The sequence below is a fragment of the Centropristis striata genome, chromosome 21, assembly GCF_030273125.1.
Source record: "Centropristis striata isolate RG_2023a ecotype Rhode Island chromosome 21, C.striata_1.0, whole genome shotgun sequence".
In the NCBI taxonomy this organism is placed as follows: Eukaryota; Metazoa; Chordata; class Actinopteri; order Perciformes; family Serranidae; genus Centropristis; species Centropristis striata.
The window spans coordinates 28,175,347-28,197,297 of record NC_081537.1 but is presented as its reverse complement, the minus strand read 5'-3'; the positions used below and the strand labels follow the sequence as shown (position 1 = coordinate 28,197,297).

General features: G+C 38.5%; 2 protein-coding genes across 3 annotated transcripts in view; one reads left to right on the top strand and one right to left on the bottom strand.

Moving 5' to 3' along the window:
* LOC131959308 (rho GTPase-activating protein 23-like) overlaps nt 1–3,614 on the top strand; it is a 38,017-nt gene extending 34,403 nt beyond the window's left edge. For both annotated transcript variants that reach the window (XM_059324469.1, XM_059324468.1), the window contains exon 24: nt 25–3,614. In XM_059324469.1, the coding sequence (XP_059180452.1) occupies nt 25–1,050 (1,026 nt within the window). In that variant the 3' untranslated portion in view covers nt 1,051–3,614. The remainder of the gene's footprint in view (nt 1–24) is intronic.
* A 798-nt stretch (nt 3,615–4,412) lies between these two features.
* On the bottom strand, nt 4,413–18,757 carry acbd4 (acyl-CoA binding domain containing 4). The gene is made up of 11 exons (XM_059325247.1): nt 18,559–18,757; nt 17,585–17,721; nt 17,231–17,351; nt 12,917–13,001; nt 12,605–12,725; nt 10,889–11,035; nt 8,866–8,963; nt 8,526–8,736; nt 8,138–8,352; nt 7,097–7,156; nt 4,413–6,293 (listed from the first exon to the last, which is right to left on the bottom strand). The coding sequence occupies exons 2-11, from the start codon at nt 17,673–17,675 to the stop codon at nt 6,165–6,167; spliced, it is 1,278 nt and encodes a 425-aa protein (XP_059181230.1). The 5' UTR covers nt 17,676–17,721; nt 18,559–18,757; the 3' UTR covers nt 4,413–6,164.
* Between the last annotated feature and the right edge of the window lie 3,194 nt (nt 18,758–21,951).

Genomic DNA, 21,951 nt, shown 5'->3' with positions numbered 1-21,951 from the left:
CTGACTGGAATCTGAATCTTTCAGCTTTCTTCACTCTCCAAGAAGGACCTGAATGCTAGGGACTTCCTGCCCAAGTCCATCATCTCTGCTGTGACCCGCAAACGTAAAAAATCCCTCAGTACCCACCAACAGGGCGGCAGTGCAGACGAGGACTCCGATCATGAGCCAGTCAAGACCAGCAACTTAGGGGGAGCAGAAGAAGGGGGAGTGGAGGAGGCAGAGGATGGGAGAGAGGAAAAGGCAATCAACAAAGAACATACCGTTAATAAAAAAGAAAAATGGGATGAAAAAGAAACTGGGGTTAAAGCTAGAGAGACCAGTGAAAGAAAAGATGCATTGAATGGAGAGGGAAAGGCTGCAGAGGAAGAGGCAGAAAAGGATCCAGGGAACAGAACAGGCAATGGTGCAAGAAATTCCAAAAAGGAGACCAGGCGCAGAATGACCTTGCCAGGAAATGCCACGCAACCTCGTCCGAACAGCGCCCTCTACTCACACCATCAGGTCAATGCTACATACCCAAGACCCCCAACGGTGGCAAATCCTCCTTCCCATTTGAGCCCCCGTACCCCAACCCCTAGAGGACACCCTACAGCCCCTTTCTGGATCTGCCCCACCAGGCTTCCCAACCATTCTTCTAGCTTTTACGGGACCCAACAGGCAGACTGGAACCAGTCAGTGCCAGTGCGCTACAGGAAGACAAGAGGTGGGAGGACAAGGGCTGTTTCCATGAATCTGGACCTTGAGCTGTGCACGAACGAGGAGAGAGTCAGAGGATGGCGAGCAGACAGGGTGGAGGTGGTCAGAGTCGTTGAGGGAACTCCCGCGCAGCATGGATGTGTTGGGGTTCCTCAGGGATCTGTTGTAGGTCCTGGGTTAATTCAGCAAATGGAACACCTCCCTCGTCTTGCCCAGGAGTCTTCCCCTCTCTCCTCTTCTTCGGGATGGGTAGATCAAAGCTCCCCAGGATCTCACACTGTAGTTCTGAGGAGATCAGGCCTGGACCCACGAGACAAGACGAGAGCGTGGCGTCGTCATACCGTGGTGGTTTAACAGTTTGATCTTCTAATGCAGCACTAAGTTCTTGGCCGTTACTCACAAACACTGGATAACCTTTAGCATTGCTTCTAAAGCTAAGTGTCCGCCATCTTGCTTTAGGGATCTTTGTTGTCTCAAGACTCCCTCTTGGCTTTCTTTAGACACTGCAGTTGAAGACATGATGTCATGGTAAAGGAATTCTTTAACATTACGTGCCGCTTTGGAGTTTCATTTCAAAATTTGGTAATCTTCATTTGAAAAATACAATTTTTTACGATCCAACTCCTTTTGAAGCTATTCATCTTTAATCCTTCACTTACAAAATAACTGTTGATGTAACTATCAATGTCAGTATAATATATTTTGAAAAGAACATTTAGGCTGAATACGGCAAATTGAGATCCTGTTCTTTCTGGGAAAGTCTCACCAAAATCTGATCACATTTCTCAGGAAAAAGATCTCTGGGATCCTGTGGTGTTAAGCTTTTATGTTCACAAACAATGGTTCCACATATCTGTTGCAGATATATTCCAACCTAAACTGCCTTTATTAAGGCACAGCAACAATAGGTGAAATAGGTGGTGCTAGAAGCTTGGTAGGATGGTGTTGACTTCCAAGGGTTAGTTGGTGAACTGCTGAAGCTGGCAAGCTAACATGCTAACACACAATAACACACAGTTAGGTCGTTAATAGGTTCACAGAGTATGTGCAGCATTTTACTCTCGCAGATGAGGTGCAACACAGCTAATAAAGTACAGTAGCTCCCACTGTTCTCAACATCTCCAATTCTCTTTTCTGTAAAAGATCAGCACTACTTTGCGACTGATCATCATTGCAAATTGAAATATTGAAGTTTTAAGGATTTACTTAAGTACTTACACCAAATCTTGCCGTATGACCAGTTCTTTACAGCAAAATAACTGGATACACTTGTTACATGAAGTGGTTTCATCCAATAACTTTTCAGGCTAATATGACAATTCACTGTGTGTATTTAGCTGCTTGGCAATTTTTTTTTTTTTGATTAAGTGACCGAAACAGAATGCAAATCTGCAAGTAAAACTTCTAATCTAAAAATCTAATATGAAGACCTCAGTATCAAGAAATCAATTGCAGAGCAGTGTTCAGACGGATTTGAATGCAGACGATTATCCTTACGTTACAACTAAATGCCCAAGAACAATTCTCTCCTTCTTTAAGTCACGACAACAACACGCTGAAATGGCTGCATGTGAGGGATTTCCTTTATAGGGAGAAATCCAGGGTTTTTCTATATCTCTGGGAAGTAATCCTAAAATGTCAATAAAACTAAATCACCTAAATGAAAAACAGCTAACTATCTGAATGATAGATACTATAATCAGATGCAGTTTGTAGGCAATTGAAACAATCTCAGTGAAAATAGTCGTGATACAGCCAGTAGGTGGTACCAAAGTAAGGAGTTTTTAAATCCTAAACAGGGGCTTTACCATTAATTTCTAAAAGAAGAGAGAAAGCCATAACAGACATTTGAGATTTAAGTCCAAAGCCGAGCTGCTGCTGTTACAACTAACCCTCACCAGCAAAGACTTCAGCAGGCCGTGTGTTTTTATTATTGCAAACTGTACATGCTGGTGTCTCCCCCTACTGGTTTTTATTAACTATGTCTTTGACAACACCATGGGCAAATATCACATATGCAGACTTGCTTGCCTGAGCACAGCACAGTACACATATTCAGAGGAAACCACGCTTCAGTTTACTTCTCAGCCCTTTACGAGCTCTTCCAAAGCCTCCTGTGGATCTACAGGGACCTTCAATGATCCGTGGGAGCAAAATGACTCACTCATTCTGGATGATGTGACTTGGGCATTATGCCAAAGCTTCTGTGGATGAAAAAATGTGTGCATGGGGTCAGTGACATATAAGAATATGCAACTTTAAGTGTTCAACACAAGCCTATTGTGCTTCCCTGTTTGTGTCTAGTGTGTAAGGGGCGGAGGGCCAGAGCTTTGAGGATACTAACGCCTGTTTATTCTGAAGAGCAAAGTGTTCAAGGCAGCTATGCGAAGTTATGCCAAATTTTTTTTTCTATTTGGGTAATTCTACAATATCAGCAGTATGGAGCCAAGAGAGAACCCAAGAGAAGCTATGCACTTAGTGCAGCGAGGCTCCAGTTTATACATTTTATTAGTGTTACTAAGAGTATTGCCATGGGAGCAGTTGAAAGTGAATGAATAACCTCCTTAAATCCAAAACCACAGTCTTACCTGAGTGATATTTTTGCATTTTTTCCTTTTCACAATTTTTCTGTATTTTTGCTGTCATTAACAAAACTTTAGTTTCAATAAGTCTGAAAAAAATGGAGCTGAACCAAACTGTACTGCCAACCACTGTCATCCAACCAGACTCCATGTTTGTCTTAATCATATCTAGACTCAGTCTGTTCTCTCTCTACCTGTGCCCTTGTGCATGTACTTTATGTACGTGGGTGACTGTGCGTGGACCAATTTTGTAACAGTTGTACAAAGCCTTGTTAAGTTAACCTGTGTATATAATTATTATACATAATATATTAAATTATTTGTTTTGGACTCTTGGGTTGTGTTTATGTCTTTATTCACATACGGGTAGATGAATTAGAATGTGAATGAACCTCCGGCAGGGTAACAATCATCACAGCAAGCTGAATGTAGAGATAGCAGTATGTGTAAATCTCTAATGAGACTTCAAAAATGTCCATCTGTCAGTCATCTCAGATACTAACATCAGTTAACCCTTTGATGCACAACATATAAACACCTTCTAATGTACAACATGGGTCAAAAATTATCTGCATTTCATTTGAATAACTGATAGTTATATCCTTTTTTCCTTTAATACTTGAAGAAAAACATTTTTTGTATTATTACATCAAGTTTACACACATGGTCAAAAATGACCTGCATTAGAAGCGTAGTGATGCAAAAAGTGATACACTAAATTAACAATTTGAGTATATGTGTAACTATGTTTGTCTTATTTTTAAGGTTTAACTTTAAAAGAGTTGTTAGAACCATCAGATTACATTGGAAAATCAGATATTTTACCATTTGAGACTAATTAGAGCCACCAAATAATAATTTCCATTGGAAAAACACCAATTTAACAAAATAGGATAGTTAATATTTGTGTCTTCTTTGTCAGGTTTTAAATTGGTGATTGGTAAATTAATTGCACAACATCAGTCAAAAATGATCTTGTGCATTAGAAGCGTAGTGTTAAAAAAAAAGGTTTTTATTCAAAAAGTGTACTGTAACTTGATTTACACTTGCATTAAATTCACAATATATAGTAACATGTTAGCTGTTCTGGTAAAATGATTAATATTTGCCATGAAGACTTGACACAACACAATCTTGTATTCAATATAGATTTTTAATATGAGCTCATGCATTAATATCATACATGACTGTTAATTACAGGGCAGTTTGAAATCAGTTCTCTCAATCATTTGGTGACAAAAGCCTCAATTACACTTGTCGATTGTGACTCCAGGTTTAATCTGATGATCAAGTGAAATGACGAGTCCACAGGTGTGCGAAACAATCCGATTATGTTGTTGACATTGACAGTGGATCTACAAAATGAGTAAGTGCCACTGTAATCAGAAGTTGTATTCTAGATGCATTAATGTCGTTTGAGACGGAGCACCGCAGCACTGGAGACCATTTCACTGTAAGACTTAAATATAAGTCAAAGGATACACTGAAATAATCTGAGGTCAGGAATCAGATCGGAAAGATTACGATGACAAGACAGATGTCTCAGCCAATAGAGAGTCAGACATTATTACAACTACATGACTTTAATTAAGACACCAGTGCAGTTCCTTCCCACTGAAAGCTGATACTTAGGCTGCATTATGCTGTTCTTGACAACGATCATAATCTGTATACATTACAAAAGATCCTATGGTAGCAAAACCCAAATATAAATGAAATATGGTGAATGTACACCATGTCTCACTCACTTAATCTAATCCAAATGTTTGATTCAGGCTTATCAGTATCTCAGGCTCATGATCCGTAAACAGTCATGGAAAAAATTATTAGACCACCTTTTTTCTTCAATTTCTTGTTCATTTTAATGCCTGGTGCAACTAAAGGTACATTTGTTTGGAAAAATACAATGTTAACAAAAATAGCTGTTAAGAGTTTAACTTTTAACCCATTTAGGCCTAAAACGCCTGTAAAAAAAAAAATGGCTGTAAAACCTCTGGGCGATTTTAAAATAACCCCCTAAAACCTGATGTTTTTCTGGAAATTCAACAGAAGTGTCAACGCTTCTACTAAATAATATATTTTTCAGCCTCTGGAGCAGATAGAAATTAAATTCAAAAAGTATTTGAGAGCTTATAGCTGTTATATCTGAGCTCCCTCCGCTATAGTCGTCTTCCGCCAATGATTTCAGTTCTGGAAAAGTCCCATGATGCATTGCGACAGTCCATGTATTCTGATGCATTTCATTGGCCAAGAGACAGAAAATAGGTGGAAAAAACTACAAATACTACAAAACGATGTATCCATGGGCCCCCCTGTTGGGAATCACTGATCTAGACATTCTCCATGGTTTTCTTGTAATGATTTTGGTTAATATCAAGAAAACCATAGGAACTGTCTAGATATCAGCTCTTAAATTAAACTCTTATCAGCTATTATTATTGTTATCATTATATTTGTCCAAACAAATGTACCTTTAGTTGTAGCAGGCATTAAAATGAACAAGAAATTGAAGAAAACAAGGGTGGTCTAATCATTTTTTTCCATGACTATAAGCACATATCCAGGTTTGGTCAAGACTATATCTGTATATCTGCTCCCTGCTGCCCAACACAAGCCAGCTAATTCTATTTGAATAATTTAAATAAAAGATGTGTGCTGTAGTGTGTGAGGGGGATTTCTGGATCCTGAAGTGTACAACACAACCAGATACATCCCTCTCCAATCAAAGTCCACAAACGTATATCCCTCGTTTCAGTGCAAGGACCCGAGGAGGATGAAGCTTTCGATTATTTCGTATTGGATTTAATCCTTTCTGCTGTACAAATTAAACTTCTTGCACCAGTGGGTTTCTAAAGGTGAGCATTTGAAGGTCTTCGTCAGGTAACTTCATGAAGATATGCGACTTCTCCTCTGGGCTTTCCTCAGCAGGTGGACCAGACCCTGAGCGACGAACGGCCACAACAGGAAGAGGAGGACCGTCTGACCCGACACGTCGAACAGCCACCACCTCTCCTCCTGAGAGAAAACAAAGAAACATGTCATTATTGATCAAAGAACATGTGGTAACAATACACAAACAGGCCAGTTAAAACCAGAGATGGACCGCTGCTTTACTGTAACTTAACAGCTGACATCTTTCACTCCATATTTACAGTGTGCCATAAACAGCTATTACAAGATAGCTCAGATTAGGGCTGGGAGATATATCCATAGAAAAAAAATATAAATATATTTTTAAATGTGATATGGAATTAGACCATCCATCCATCCATTTTCCTCTGCTTATCCCAGGCCGGGTCGCGGGGGCAGCACATATATCGATATAGTTAAAAATATATTTTTTTTTATATAAATGCTGCCCTTACTAGGGTTTGTCATATTCTGTTCTTTGTAATGTTCGTTATTCTTTTCTCATATAATATACATATATCAGAAAAAGATTACTGCTACTTTATTTCATAGGCTATTTTTATTTAAGATATTTTTTTATTCAAATGTGCACTTTATGGAGCTTTGATTAAAAAAAAAAAAAGGTACTCCTGTTATACAGTATTTATGTTCAATTAAATAAACAAAAACAAAAAAAAAAATCAACATATATCGTATATCGATATTCAGCCTCAATATATATCGGGATATGACTTTTGGTCCATATCGCCCAGCCCTAGCTCAGATTCAGCGGTTGGTTTAGAGACGTTTCCTTAAGTTCAGCAGGTTCAGGAACAGAGTCAACAGTGTAGTAACGCTACACTAGACTGCAGAACACTACTTTTCAGAATATGTAGCAGACATGAGCTGAGATTCTGCTTCTCTCTTACCTGCTGTTTTGAAGCTGCGGCTGCACACTGTAGACATGGCCTCCACTCTGAACTCTGGGCCTGTAACAGAAAAAAAAACAGTGAGCTTCAGAGCACTGAAGGCAGCTTAAAGAGCAAGTCATATGATATTCTCTTTCATTGTTGTCCAAAAATGAATAAAAACACATCAACTGGCTGACATGCCCCTACACCATACATATCCATAACATACACGGTCCTGTTGACCCAAATAATAGCACCAAATGTAGATTAATGGGCTGCTGAAAATAGTCCCCAACAAATGCACTTCCTGCATTTCCTCCCGTTTGTTTGATCAAAACTTTAGTGACCAGCAGTTTTAGGAAATAATGTTTTATGACCTTGATATATATGACACTATAGCATGGGGAAGGGGATTCTCATCCTCTGAAAAAAGTTCTACTTTAGTTTTCTATGGCTAACCACAAGTCTATGCTAGTCGCATGCAGTACAAATGTATGTAAAATGTTATTTTCATCTAATGTATTCAAATATTTCTGCATGCATACGATGATGGGACATTTTGTTACAAAAAACCAACGGATGGAAGCGTCGATAAGAGCATGGTTGTGTTGCTATGCAACAAGGAATTCACATATCACCGCAGCACATCCAGCCTCAAGTATCACCTCAATACAAAACATATAGCAGCTAGCGGCTAGTGTGGTAGCTAGCGTGGATTGTGTTTTACTTAAAAAAACAAAGTATTATAGTTTACAGAAGGTCTACCTACCTATAGGCTACCTAAATTTCTGAAATGTACTATATTTATAAATATGCTATTGCTACACTTAATGGCAAAAATTGCACTGGTCTGTTGGACTTGAAAAAAAACAACAATATTTTTGTTGCTTAAGCTTATGTATTCAGTCATTATTCAATGGTATACTAAAAATCCATGTGAACATTTTTTTTTTTTTTTTTATCGAGTCCCGGCCCTAGTAAAAACACATGGTTGGTTTAAATGTTTAGAAATCCAACCCTTTTGCTATTAACAAAGAACAAATGTGATGTTGTGCTTACATGTGTGGCAGCGAGCCTCTCCACCACCTCGAGCCTCTCCATCACACTCCTCATGTCCTCTCTGAGCCTCCGTAGGGCCAGAATGATCTGCTGCTGGAGCTGGGCATCGTGCAGCCTGTCAGCTCCGCCCTCTGAACCGTCACCTCCTGCCCGTCCGGCCCCTCCTCCACCGCCGCCCTGGGCCCCCCACCTTGGACTGCCCTGAGGAACACCACCTACAGACCATAACGGGTTACTTGAAGCCTCATTACATACAGTCACAGTAAGTGTGAAGTGAGGATGGCCGTCATGCAAAAGGTAGAAGAGCAAAATTAACTTTCTGTAAAAGCCATTTCCTCATTACTAATAATTGAACAATAATGTCTCTTTTCATGACAGTGGTGCTTACGTTCTCTCCAGTTGTGGTAGGAACCCTCCCGCCTATTGTCTCGACTCCTTCTGTTGGGATCCTGACCCTTCCCATCCTCGGCCCCCTCTCCACCTTGACCTGCTCCCACCTGTCTGACTTCCAGACGGCCTTCCAGCTGCTGGCTCACAACAGGAGAAGACTCCAAGGACCCGTGGCCGTTGTGGAAACCATTGGTCTTGACAACTGGAATCTGTGAAGGAAAATCAATCTTTGAAATAGACTTCTTTTTTTTGGTATAAAGTGGAAGAGTAATGTTAATTTGCTCTGAATATTGCCACACGTGTTGCTTCCACCTGTCTGAGGAGCGAGTCAGTTCTACCTTGATTTCGCCGAGTTGCTCTACTGAATCCACAGAGTCACAGAAGATCTCGCTCTCTGAGTCGCTGGTCAAAGCCAACCCCTCACACACACCAGAGTCTGTAGGAGCACAAGCATTTTGTTTATCAGACGAGCTTAATTTATAGAAGGCAGAATAGTCTATTAACTATAGGCGTGTTTTCATAAGGTACTTTTCCCTCTCGAGAGTCGCTATGGGTGTGGCTTGGGAGAGAGGATCCGCCCAACTCCACCGGTTAGTGGCTCAGGTATCGGCGATTTTGTGTATGCGTGATTCATTTGCAAACTGGACGCTGAGGGGTTAACATCTCCTGCTCTGCTGACTGCAGCTGGGAGAGACCACTGCGGGAGGACTGGGCCGCTTGTGAGTGCTTTGGGACGGCGCTACTCATTAAGAAGAGTAGGAACGAGTCTCCAAAAGTCTCCAATAACACCAGAAAAATCGCTAGATTTGATGCTTTGACGTTTTTTTGAAAAAGCGTCACTAGAGGGGTCTGAATAGTTGCTAAACTTAGTGACAAAGTTGCTGAGTTGGCAACACTGCTTGCCGCGTCGGTCTGTTGTCACATTCAACGTTGGTTAGCTGCTACAAAAGTTCCTGTATGAGAAGAGAGGCCGAGGGAAACTAACTAGTGCAGTGGTTTTCAAAGTGGGGGCCGCCAGGGGGCGCTAGGGGGGCCTCAGAAAATTGGAGGGAAGATGAGAAAAAAAAAAAAAAAAAAAAAAAAAAATATTTTTTATTTTTTTATTTTATTTTTTTAATAACCATTTGTCCTGAACCGTACAATACGTAAACTGCCGTAATCGTCGGATTCTCAAGTTCAGCTGCAAATTCGGCATGACGACATCATAATCTGTGTAGACCGTTGTTATCAAGCTGCTCTGCTCCTCAAGCTAGCGTGTAGCTAGCTAGCGCAAAATGGACAGGTTTTTGATAACAAAAAGACCAAAGGAGAAGACCAACAGCCCTGCCGTGGAGGACTTGTTTTTTTGTAGCATTGTCGGTGGGTTTGGGGGTCCCCGGCCAGAAGCTAATGCTATTTGGGGGGCCTTGGCATGGAAAAGTTTGGGAACCCCTGAACTAGTGAACGGAGCCAAAACACTCTTTCCAAAAAGTACTCAGTGGAAACATGCCTTATGGTGTTTGAAAAACGAATTATTAGTCAATTCTATACGAGATCATTATAGGAACTGCATCTTAAAACAACATACACTATATTTAAAATATATTATATATATAATAACGATTTTTGTTGCTTTCCACAGCAGTTTCATTTGGAACTACTTTTTCTCAACCATAGAACTTCAAAGTTCTTACGCATATGTGCACTTCTACTGCATAAGAATACAGTTGAGTTCTATGGTTCAGGAAAAGTAGTGCCAAATTAAACAATTGTGAATAGCAACAAAAATTGGTGGACATATTCTAAATATAATGCACATATAAACGTTTAATTTTTTTAGGGTAGGCCTTTGTTTAGATGGTTAAAATACGTTTTGTGTCAGTCCCCATCTGCAGAAATACATTCATTTGTTTTCTGCCTGGAGCTTGTCTCCATCTCCAAACTAAAACAACTACTGCAGGTAATACACAGAATGGGCAATTATCTCATACAACCCCACGTCAAAAAATGCGAAATATCTCTTAAAGTACCACCCCAGCGCTTTACTTTGACAGATTGTGTAACAGCAGACAGAACAACACAGAATAACAGCAAGGCAGACTGTAAATATTTACAAACCTAATCTTTCTTTAATATATGCCGAGAATGCATCTGAAATGAGCCAAAAGAGTTTAAATGCATCCCAGACACCTTGAATAAAAGGTGGAAACGTTACTGGTCTGCAGTCCGTCCTGCTGGGTACAGAGAGCCATGACTGAAGATGCCCTAAATGTAATGAAAATGCTGGTGCAGACCCCTGTAGTTCCAACAAGCAGACGGCTGAGTGTAGGTGTAGTGTGAGTGGAGTGTGTTCTCGACGGTCGAGCTCCATCCTTGACATACCATTAGTGATGGTGTTGGCAGTGAGGTCTATAACCTCAGACAGGTTGAACTCCTGATGTGGATCTGCAGAATCTTCTTCAGGGCCCTGCTCCTCATCCTCAACCTTCACAGCTGCTGGCCTGTCAGCATGCTCACTGCCTTTTACACCTGCAGTAACAGACAAAGACTCTTAGACTCTTTCACACTTTTAGTTCAGTTCACTTGTTCTGGACCAAGTTGGAAAAAAGGTAACATTGGTTCCTTTTCACACTGACTTCTTACAATCAAGACATAAACATAGGGTTATACAGACTGACAGGGTGTCATCCTGCATCATTAGTGCACCATCAAGTCCTGCTGACTGACAAAAGTATATGCAGCACTTTAATTTTCCTGATGTTTATATTTCCTTTTTGACCCCAAATAATTTTCATCATACCATTAATATAGGGTGACTTTCATACAATTGCTTTTCAGAAAAATTTTCAGCATATGTGCCCCTCTGTATCCTTTATAGATAAAATACATTTCAACTTTCTTCATACATTTTTACGTGTTTTATACATTTTTATAGCACCCATGGTCCTCGGGGGTCAAAAAGGACCCACATTAGACTGGTTTTACGAAATGTAGAAAAAAATTATTAACAACTTTTTTTTCACCTTTTAAGGCAACTCATGACCAACAAATTGATATATAATTTTCATATTTTTTTCACTATTGGTGAATTTGAGTCAAATATACAAAGTTAGGCCTCATTTCAAGAGAAAAAAAAAGTAATAAAACCTGATTTTTTTGTTCAATAGTTTTAGTGAAATAATTTCTTGATGGGAATGCACATAGTAGGTTATGTCAAGTTTTGGTCAAAGTTATGTTTTGAAAGCATTGTACATTTTTGGATGGCAGCAGAAATAAAAAAAGAATCACACCCATGGTCCTCAAGAAGGAGTGCATAGTCGACAGGAGGACTACACAAGGGTTACGTTCATTTGTGGCACATGAACAAATAAATGATTAAAAGCTGATTCAAAGCCTTGTTAGTGCTATTAGACCAGGGATGGGCAACTGGAGGCCCGGGGGCCGCATACGGCCCGCACCCTCACTTGAAGTGGCCCTCAGTACAACTACATGCATTTGAGCATGAAAGCTTATAAAGTGCAGTGTAAAAATGCACAAAATTACTTCTTGCAATTAATGTTGTTCTGCACTGAAAAAAAAAGAAATCACAGTAAGTGGTTATTTTTTATTTGCTTCAAACCTTTTGTATTCCTATTTATACTGTTATACATGCATTTGAGCATGAAATATGTTAAGTTACTGCATTGTAAACATATTTAAAATTGCAGTTTCATCATATCTGGTTAAGTGCACGGTCCTATATGTGGCCCTGTGGTAGTGTCAATGAAAAATTGTGGCCCCCTCCAGCATTTAAGTTGCCCATCACTGTTTTAGACTAAAAACTTTGCAAATACCAGTTAACCCCTTGCCTATAAATGTGTCTTTGTTGCAGTGATGATTTCTAAAACCTTTAAACATGACGTCACACAAACACTTATAGACAACATATTAATGTACTGTATGTGAAGTGTATTACAAACAGTCAGACTCCAGACTGTCATCCTATGCTAAAGCACTGGTCAATTCATCAGACATAATTTCTAATTAAATATTATCATCGTCTCACAGCAAAAATCAGCTGTTCAGTGAGTGGTGTTCAGAGGCCTCAGGGTCACCAACCTTCTGTGAGTGTGAGCAGGGACTCTGGGGGCCGCGGCATGTCATCAATCACCACGTAGAGAGGCTCGAAGTGGTGGAAGAGCGAGGCCGTTTTCTCATTCATGGGCATGGTGTCGATGACCTGCGCCGTCATTGGAAACCTTTATTGATCACTGGAATGCTAATTACAAGTCCCTGGGTATTCATTTATTGGGGACATTAATTAAAATCAAATAGGATTTTTTTTTCATCTGCAGTATGTGTATCATGGCACAAATTTTAGATGAACGTACGTTATATTGGAATACATATATGACATCAGCTGTCATGTACCTCCTGCGCTACTTTCTTCATCTCATCCACGTAAGCTGCCATGGCACTCTCACTGCTCATCTCTCCCAGGCGTCTCCAGGCGTCCCTAAAATGAACAAATATATACATTTTTAATTGAAAAGTATGAACGTAGACAACCTAAGGAATCCATTGGTACCGTGTCGTCACCCTGTTAAAATAATCGCCTAACTCATTTTTTCAAGTTTTGCAGGAAACACAAAAAACTTCACCAAAAGTGTAACATATGACATTTATTGATCATTTCACTCAAAAAGGATGTAACCAAGGATGGCTATTGGCATAGTAATAACACTGTGTGTAAATTATGTAATTTAAGAGAAATAAATGACTTAGGCAATTTTTTGAACATGCCTTTGTGACTTAAGCAAGATATGGTAACACTTTATTTTGAAGGTGTCTACATAAGAGTCACACAAGCCTGTCAGAAACATGACATGACAGGTATCATGAGCATTAATGTTACTTCAAAATGTCATTAATGTTCATAACACATCCCATGTCATGTTTACGACACGCTCATGTCACTCTTATGTAGACACCTTCAAAATAAAGTGTTACCATATCTTGCTTAAGTCACAAAGGCATGTTCAAAAAATTGCCTAAGTCACATTTTATATTGACTTAGGCATAATAAATCTGCTTAAGTCACACACTTGACATAGGCCATTATCTTAAAGGGGTAAAATCACATGATCTGATCAACTGAGGATGTAGGTGATTTTACCATAGGTGGCCGGAGTCGAGAGGAGATGATTTAGGCAAAAAAAAAAACAAATTTGACAAAAAATGACATAGGCGATTATTTTAACAGTGTGACGATATGTGACATGCTATGTTCACAGGAAGAAGGCTAAATATCACTACAAAAGGGAAAAACATCCAAGTTTTACCAAATTCCAAGTTTTTCTCATGCTGTGTAAATGTGTTACTTTTACCTATTCTATTTGAACATTCCTGCATACTGGGGCCCCTAAACAGTCTCTGAATGGCACAAATGACTGGAAAGCTGAAACCATGTGACCATTTTATCAATGTGTGATGATGACAGTCATGGAAGAAAGGATAAAATTATCTTTAAAGTCAAATCTGTATAAAGGGTTAGATGATTTTGGGTTGATGATGTAGAGAAATGAGTGAACTTAGCTGAATTAAAAATAAAGTGCACTTAAATATAAGCAACATGATCTCAGTATTGCTCTGGCTTTCCCTCAGAGCTTTCCTTAAGTGCTGCCTGTCAGCCGAACAGCTTACTACTCACCTATGCTATTCACTCAAGTGCAGCCGGCTTCTATATTAGGCTATATTCATTTCAATTATAATAAAACCGTTTTGACTGACAAGTTTCGATTCACTACAGTGTGCACCTTTTACACCCTTCTTCTCCATTCAAAACAATGCCAGCATGACAGAGAAACGTGCTTATCTGTCTGCATCAGTCCCGCCCCACATTCTCTGTGTGTATCTGTGCATGTCTGTGTGTCAGCAATGTATTTTCCATATGCTACAGTACGGCAAACAGGCGTTTATGGGCTTAATGAATGAACCAATTAATGAATCGTCTTCATTTACAAAGCTCTTTTTAAAGCAGAGCCATCTCGAAGACACAGAGAACTCAGGCTGTCAGTTCTTCCCAAAATCAAGTTTGAACATATTCAAAGGCCAAACTCCACATCCTAGTGGCAAGCCTTGTCCCATCAGCATTGTTGGCTTGGTCACTAAAAGTTTGTAGAAATTAGGGATGCACGATATTGGATTTTTTGCCGATATGCCGATTTTTTACAACTCATTTAGCCGATTACCGATACCGATATTTTTTTCCCGCACAACTAATACCCACAAATCAGGGAAATTTTGGCCAATTTCCCAATTTGACATAATAAGTAAACATAACCTGTGTTCACTGGGAACATGTGAAAAGTGCAACTGTACAGCAATTAAACCCAAATTGAATAAAACTACATGTACCTTACAGACTGCTGCTTAAATTCAAATTTAACTTAAAACAGGAGCCCAATATGTGACGACTCAATCTGCACTGTGCAAACAAAATCACAAAATATAAGCAGCTTCAGTCCCTATTCAGAAAATAAATAAATAGATGGGCTCAGACTACACTCACAATTCTATGAGCTACAAACAAGGTGAAACAGAGAGGTGATGTGCACCCCATTATTTAATCACTTTATTATATCGGCGGATATCGACGTGTTGGTTGATGTCCAATTGTTCATTTTCAAGCAAATATTGGCAGATAATTTCACTTGACAAGATTTCTTAAATTCTTAAATTAAGATTATTAAATCTAGTAATAAGCATGTTGTACTCTTAAAATAAGAAATTAACTCTTAAAACAAGATAAATTAAAGCTGCAAGCAGCGATGAACTGGCCCGAGCAGAGTGCACTGACAATTATTTGTTTCTTACCAAGATAAAAAAAAACCTTAGATTTAGAAGTGTTAGATAGTTTCTTGTTTTAAGAGTTAATTTTTTATTTTAAGCCTTCAACATGCTTATTTCTAGATTTAATAATCTTAATTTAATAAATCTTGTCAAGGTAAATTATCTGTCCATTTTTTATCTTGTTTTTAGACACACTGTTTTGCAGTGTTTTTTTTATTTATTTCAATGGAGTAAATCATTAGGTTATATTTACAATCCTGAGAATATCAATCACAATTTGTCATTTTAATTCACTCCACTTCAATCAGGATCATAGGTGTGCATGTTTTATCAGTCATATGCAGTACGCTCCACAGAAGGCCAAAGATCAAATGCTTATTAAGGACCTTAAGGATTTGCTTGCACCTTCTTAACCCCTTGAGGCCTAAAACGTCTAGAAAAAATGCCTGTAAAACCTATGGGATTTTAAAATAACCCCCTAAAACCTGAAGTTTTTCTGGAAATTCAACAGAAGTGTCAACGCTTCTACTAAATAATAGATTTTTCAGCCTCTGTAGCAGATAGAAATGATATTCAAAATGTATTTGAGAGCTTATAGCTGTGGCTTCCATGAGAAGTTGAGTTTATTTGTCCAAACCTTCAATAAAGTTTTTTTTTTTTTTTAAATCAACGTGTTGCATTGTGACACTCCCACATGTATTCTGATGCATTTCATTGGCCAAGAGACTGAAAATTGGTGGAAAAACTACAAATACTTCAAAACGACGTTTCCTTTTTCCTGGTTTTAATGGTAGAAATGCAGTAATGCTTTCCCGGCTTAAATGGGTTAATCTGTTAGAAGTGAACCGAAGTGGCAGGAAGTGTCACTAACTGTCCATCAAGTTCAACCCCTCATTAGCCTCAGTGTTAGCCATGTGTCTGATCAAGATTTCATCAGCTCTCTATCAATATATTGTGCAACACAACCTCTGATCACTTCAATATAGCAAAGTCAACATGCTGTGTCCCAGCTTGCAATATAAAAGCCATGTTGCTGTTGCCTGTAACAACCTAAAAGATCTCTGCTGTAGGTTGAAGCTGTAGATCTTCAGCAAAAGCCCTCAACGCCTCAGGCTGTGTGGAGATTAACTGACTTAACTGGGACTTAAACCTAAAAACAAACTAGTCCACAGAGAGAACATCACAACAAACTCCATGCAAAATGTTGCAAATGTTTTTATACTGGCCAGATCATTTTAAAACAAAATCTAAAGCATAAAAAAATTAAGATTTTTAAATGGGTTTGTGATGTAAAGTATAAACAGCATGGTATTTTCTAGCAGAGGAAAGACACTCCCCTTTATTTTCCATAATTTCAGCAGAGTGTGATAGTCTTTACTGCGTCTGTTTCACTCTTCTCCTTAATAAATATTATTTTTATTAATAATAATAATAATAATAATAATAATAATAATAAATGTTATTTGTACAGCACTTTTCATACATAAATCTCGAAATTCCTACAAAAACCAGAAACAAAACAAACAAAAGACTAAGAGAAAACTCAGACACATTAAAATCAGCAGTAGATAAAAAAGACAGGTAATAAAGTACATTATTAAGAGATTAAAGTGCAGAGACAATAATAAAAACATCCTTCAATTTTTTGTTTCACCAAGGGCAGGACTGTGTGTGTGTGTGTGTGTGTGTGTGTGTGTGTATTCCCCTCCATAGAGAGACACAATTCAAACAGTCACCAGTCTGTTAAGTTGTTGCTCTCACTACCATTGATCTGCTTCAACATTGTTGGGCTGAATTCAACTGTGGGTGTGTCCTCCCTGCGCAAACCACCAGTCCCCCACACAGCAGTGAACCTAATCCAAGGACATAACAAGCCCACACACACATACACACCATTTGTAGCGACCAACTGGGTCCCAGAAGCCGGGTCGAGGCACTGTACAGGGTCCACACACAGCCTGCTTGTACAGACTGTAGAAACGCAGCATGACCTCATAGGACGGCCGGTAGGAGCCTGCAACACCCAGGAGATAGTGTGTAGTTGTTAGGGTCTGATACATCTGGCTACACTAACTCACCTGCATTTAAATTTTAAATAAAGCTTGGTTTAGATTATTTCCGTACAAATAGTGAATCACAGCTAAACTAGCAGATCACCAAGCCCTGAGGCGTCAGTCTTGCAAAAGACAACAAACTTTCTTATGCATGGTGTCTGACATAATGTGATGGCTGTTAACAGCTATTTACCATTTTTTGGTAGGTTATGGATGACATCCACAGCAGCCTGGAACCGTTTCTGGTGATCAACCACAGGCTCGGCCATAGCTGGGACTGGCATGGCACCTTGACTTGTTTAATTTAGCCTGAGGAACGAGTCACTGGAGCTGACAGACAGTGGCGGAGAAGTATTTAGGCCTCTTACTTAAGTAAAAGTACTAATACCACACTGTGAAATTACTCCACTACAAGTAAAAGTCCTGCGTTCAGAACTTACTTTATTGAAAGTACAAAATCAGCATCAAAATGTACTTAAAGAATCAAAAGTAAAAGTACTTGTTATGCACTCTGGTTGTTTTATATATCCAAATATATTAGATTATTTGTATTGATGCATTTATGGAAGCAGTGTTTTAATATTGTAAAGATAGGGCTCATTTAACTACTACTAGCAAACAGAAAAGCAAATCAAAGCATTAACATTACCAGAGACAAGAAGCCAAGTTAGATCCTCAAAGTTAAAAAATGCACTGGAGTTTTACAGCTAAGCTAGATCTCAACCTGAAAAGTAACTAAAGCTGTCAGCTAAATGTAGTGGAGTAAAAAGTACAAAATTTGCCTCTAAATGCAGTAAATGCATAAAATGGACAAGTACAAGTACCTCAAAATTGTACTTAAGTAAATGTACTTAGTTACATTCCACCACTGCTGACAGAGATCACAAACACAGCCATAGGGAAAGGGAAAGTTAGCAGAGTGGAATAAAAATGTCATAACACATTTTTATTTATGTCGCAGGCAACACTGAAAACAACATACATTATATCAATTTGTTTCACGCTGCGCCCATATATCATAACACATGATATTCTGCTTGAAAGTTTGGTTAAATAAAAGGAAACCAGAATGTCAGGTGCACCGTATGGAGCTCGCTGAGCTAGCTGTAAGGCTAGCTAACCCCACCGGTGTAGCCTAGCAGCAGTTAGCTTGTGAACTTGTCTTACCTCACTGGCTGCGTGACCTGCCACTTGCCATCCCCAGCACGATTTAAGCAGGGGACTTTGTTTGCACCAGAAGGACTACAAAGTACGAACACGATCACTGAGCAGACTATGCCGGATTTACTTTGACGGTAAAGTTTAATTAGGACCCTGTCAGAGTGGACCTACCTCGCCTGGGATAGTCTGATCGTCTCCGGCCATGGAGACCACTTCCGTATCAAATCACATGACATGCTTTGGCCACGCCCACATCAGCATTTAAAGGGATACGACTATTATACCGTTTTCTCAGTCGCTTCGGTGCATTTCTCACATCACTCTTAACATTTGCACAACAGTCAATACATTTCTCAAAACAATTAGTACAAACTGCGAAACCTAGTTGATAACCTGTAAAAGCGTGTCACTTGCTCAAAATGGATAGCTCATTCCTCAAAAGCAAGTATTCATGTCAATGAAAGTGTCAGTGTCATCAAGATGAAAAGTCCTGACACCATGTTTATGAACAAGATAGTCAAATGTCTCTGTCATGTTTCCATTACGACACTTTACTCAGTAAATGTTTTCAGTGCAAAAAAGTCAGATCTTGGTGACGCTACCTGAAAATGCTCCAGACAGCACTTTATACTATTTACACAGCCATTTGAAAACTACAGTAAAGTTACACATTACTGTATTTAGTGAGGTAACTGAGTACAACACACTCAGTATGTATGTTTCACATTTTTACTGCATATCCTCTTTGCAAATCTAATTTGTTTACAGCATTGTGCAAAAGAAAAAATAGACCCCTATTTACAACAAACATAAACTCCCTTTGGGTAGAGCTGTGCACAACTATAAACAATATTGCAGCACATATTGGATCTGAACATACAACATACATATTACTGTAAAAATGTTCCTCTCTCTCTAGCCACAGAGTTTCATCTACATCACAGCCAATATCATCTCTGGCAATGCAGCGAGGAAAGTCTCTCCTCTAGTGGCGAATCCACCCTCTGCAGTGTTGTAGAATTGTTACACACTATGTCCTGCTTGGTTCATATATGTTGTAAAGTGCTTATGTGTTTATGGGATTCAGCTCTGAGTGATCGTAATAAAGTGGCTTATCATTGGTTCAACTAATGCTTCACATAGCCCTTCTGATCAGTGGAAGCTGAGGTTTATCTGAGAGAAATTATTAAATTTTAGAGACATTTTCAGTAAAAAAAAATAAAAAAAATTAAGTGTATAAAATTTGCTTGACAGATTTTGACAACTAGTTCAACATTATTGTATGTAATGACTCGAGCAATGAAATGAGGACTATTAGTTTTATATGGAATGATTATTCAGCATTCACAAGTATAGTTAATTTTGACTGACATGACATAAGCAAATTATAATGTTATAAAACAGCAGAGAGTTCTATGAAAGCACTTCATGATTGTCCAAAAACATTTGTAGCCTAATTTATTGGAATGAATGAGAAACTGCTACTATGATGAGCACAAATGACTAAATGTTGTGGAGGTTGAACTAACTGTTTTGCAAATGTTAATAGTGATGTGAGAAATGCACTAAAGCCACTGAGAAAAACTGTAATATTGTTGCTGCATTTTACTGCTTGAAGGTTGTACTAATTTGAACCCATTTAATTACTGTTTGGTAGTTGGGTTAGTCTAGTGTTTTTACAAGAATTAATTTATCTGAAGGAGTAAGATATGTTTCTGAACACATAATTATTTAGGTTTTGGCCCCTGCAGTTCATGTGCATGTACAGCCACGGGACACAGGCTGATTATGCATAAATTATTATGCGTCACCATTGTCCCAGACAGGACAGTATTAGAGGATAAACTTTTTTCTGTGATCAGTCAGTTCATCACTCAGACTGTGATTAGGATCAAATGTTAGATTATTAGACCGAGAGGAGGAAGGCTATTTCATGTTGGACACATAAGCGTCGCTCCTCGGTCAATAATCCGCTTAAACTCCGTTTGTTGTCATGCTACTACTTGCACACAATACTAAACCCGGAAATGGGGGACAGTGTGCCTTCAAAACAAAAGCAAAATACTTAGATTGCAAATAATCAAGTGTTTATTGATGCAACAGAAAATAGATGGAATTGTGGGAATAAAGAAAAAAAACCTTAATAAAATATTCAGTTTTAGTTATAATAGTTATGTTATCGGATGGAAAGATCTCTATGAAACACATTCAGGTGTCATATACATAAACTATGGCAAGGTGTGATTTACTGAGCAGTATGATACAGAACAAAGATGACACAGAATATATAAGTCTATTAACCTAAAGTAGCTAATATGGCACCATTCAGGGGCCTTCAATGTTACTACTTTGGTCAACATTGAGAAAAACAGAAGGATCTCTCTGGTGAATAATATTACATGCAGGACAGCAGGGACACTAATTGGGAAAGGGCTCTGAATCTTTTGCACAACAATAAGAGCACAACACGCTATACTGCCCTACAAAGTCTAACTGCAGTCACTACGCAAAGGGTCAAACTGAGGAAAACTGCAGTTAAGTTTTTTAACGTGTTTTAACTTGCCAGCCAAACTGGTTATAGGTAGGTCAGTGATATGACATTTATTTCTACTTCATTTTTATGCTAAAAAAATCATGACGATTTATTTGACCCTTGACCCCAAAAATGTAGTTATTGCACTCAGAGTTCAGTAACTACAATGTTGTTGTCTTCTTTCAGCTTTTAAATTTTGCTTTCAGGGAATAAACATTTTCAAATTGATTTTGTTATAAGTGTATTTCAAACATGTTTAACAACTCTATTCAAAGATTTGTGTATTTTAGACTTAATATCATAAAGTAATGTTATATTTCAGTCTTTTGATTGATTGATCTGTAAAGCTGCTTCCAAGTTTTTATTCGATTTCTTATAGGTCAAACATCATACAAAAGACATCAAACTTCCACACAAATAAATTGACCATATTAAACAAAAATACATAGAATAAAATCAAAAAATGCATATACATGTAAATACACATACATACACAAATCCCAGCCCATAAACAGCGCAGAACATTTAGTATATGATAATATACACATACATACATACACACATAAATACATATAATTATATACATATACATATACATACACACACACACACACACACACACACACACATAAACGCAAGTCGTCCTCCCCTTACATGTTGTAGGCACCTATTCCCCTCTTATATGATTCAGAAAATGAACCCAGACCTGTTTAAATTTCCCTTTGTTATCATTCAACCTTGCTATCATCAATTCATAGGAGGCATTGTTTGTCATCAGCTTAATCCAGTCAGCAAATTCTGGTCGAGTCTGACTCTTCCAGCGGCGAAGAATAATTCTGGCTGCAGTGATGAAACCTGTCAATGCT

What these genes read in the sequence shown, in the direction of transcription:
- acbd4 (XM_059325247.1), bottom strand. Translation starts at nt 17,675, where the DNA reads ATGCCAGTCCCAGCTATGGCCGAGCCTGTGGTTGATCACCAGAAACGG. An exon ending in AGAGGCTCGCTGCCACACAT is followed by an intron (nt 7,157 to 8,137) that starts GTAAGCACAACA and finishes TTTCTGTTACAG; the next exon opens with GCCCAGAGTTCAGAGTGGAG. An exon ending in CCGCAGCTTCAAAACAGCAG is followed by an intron (nt 6,294 to 7,096) that starts GTAAGAGAGAAG and finishes GTTTTCTCTCAG; the next exon opens with GAGGAGAGGTGGTGGCTGTT.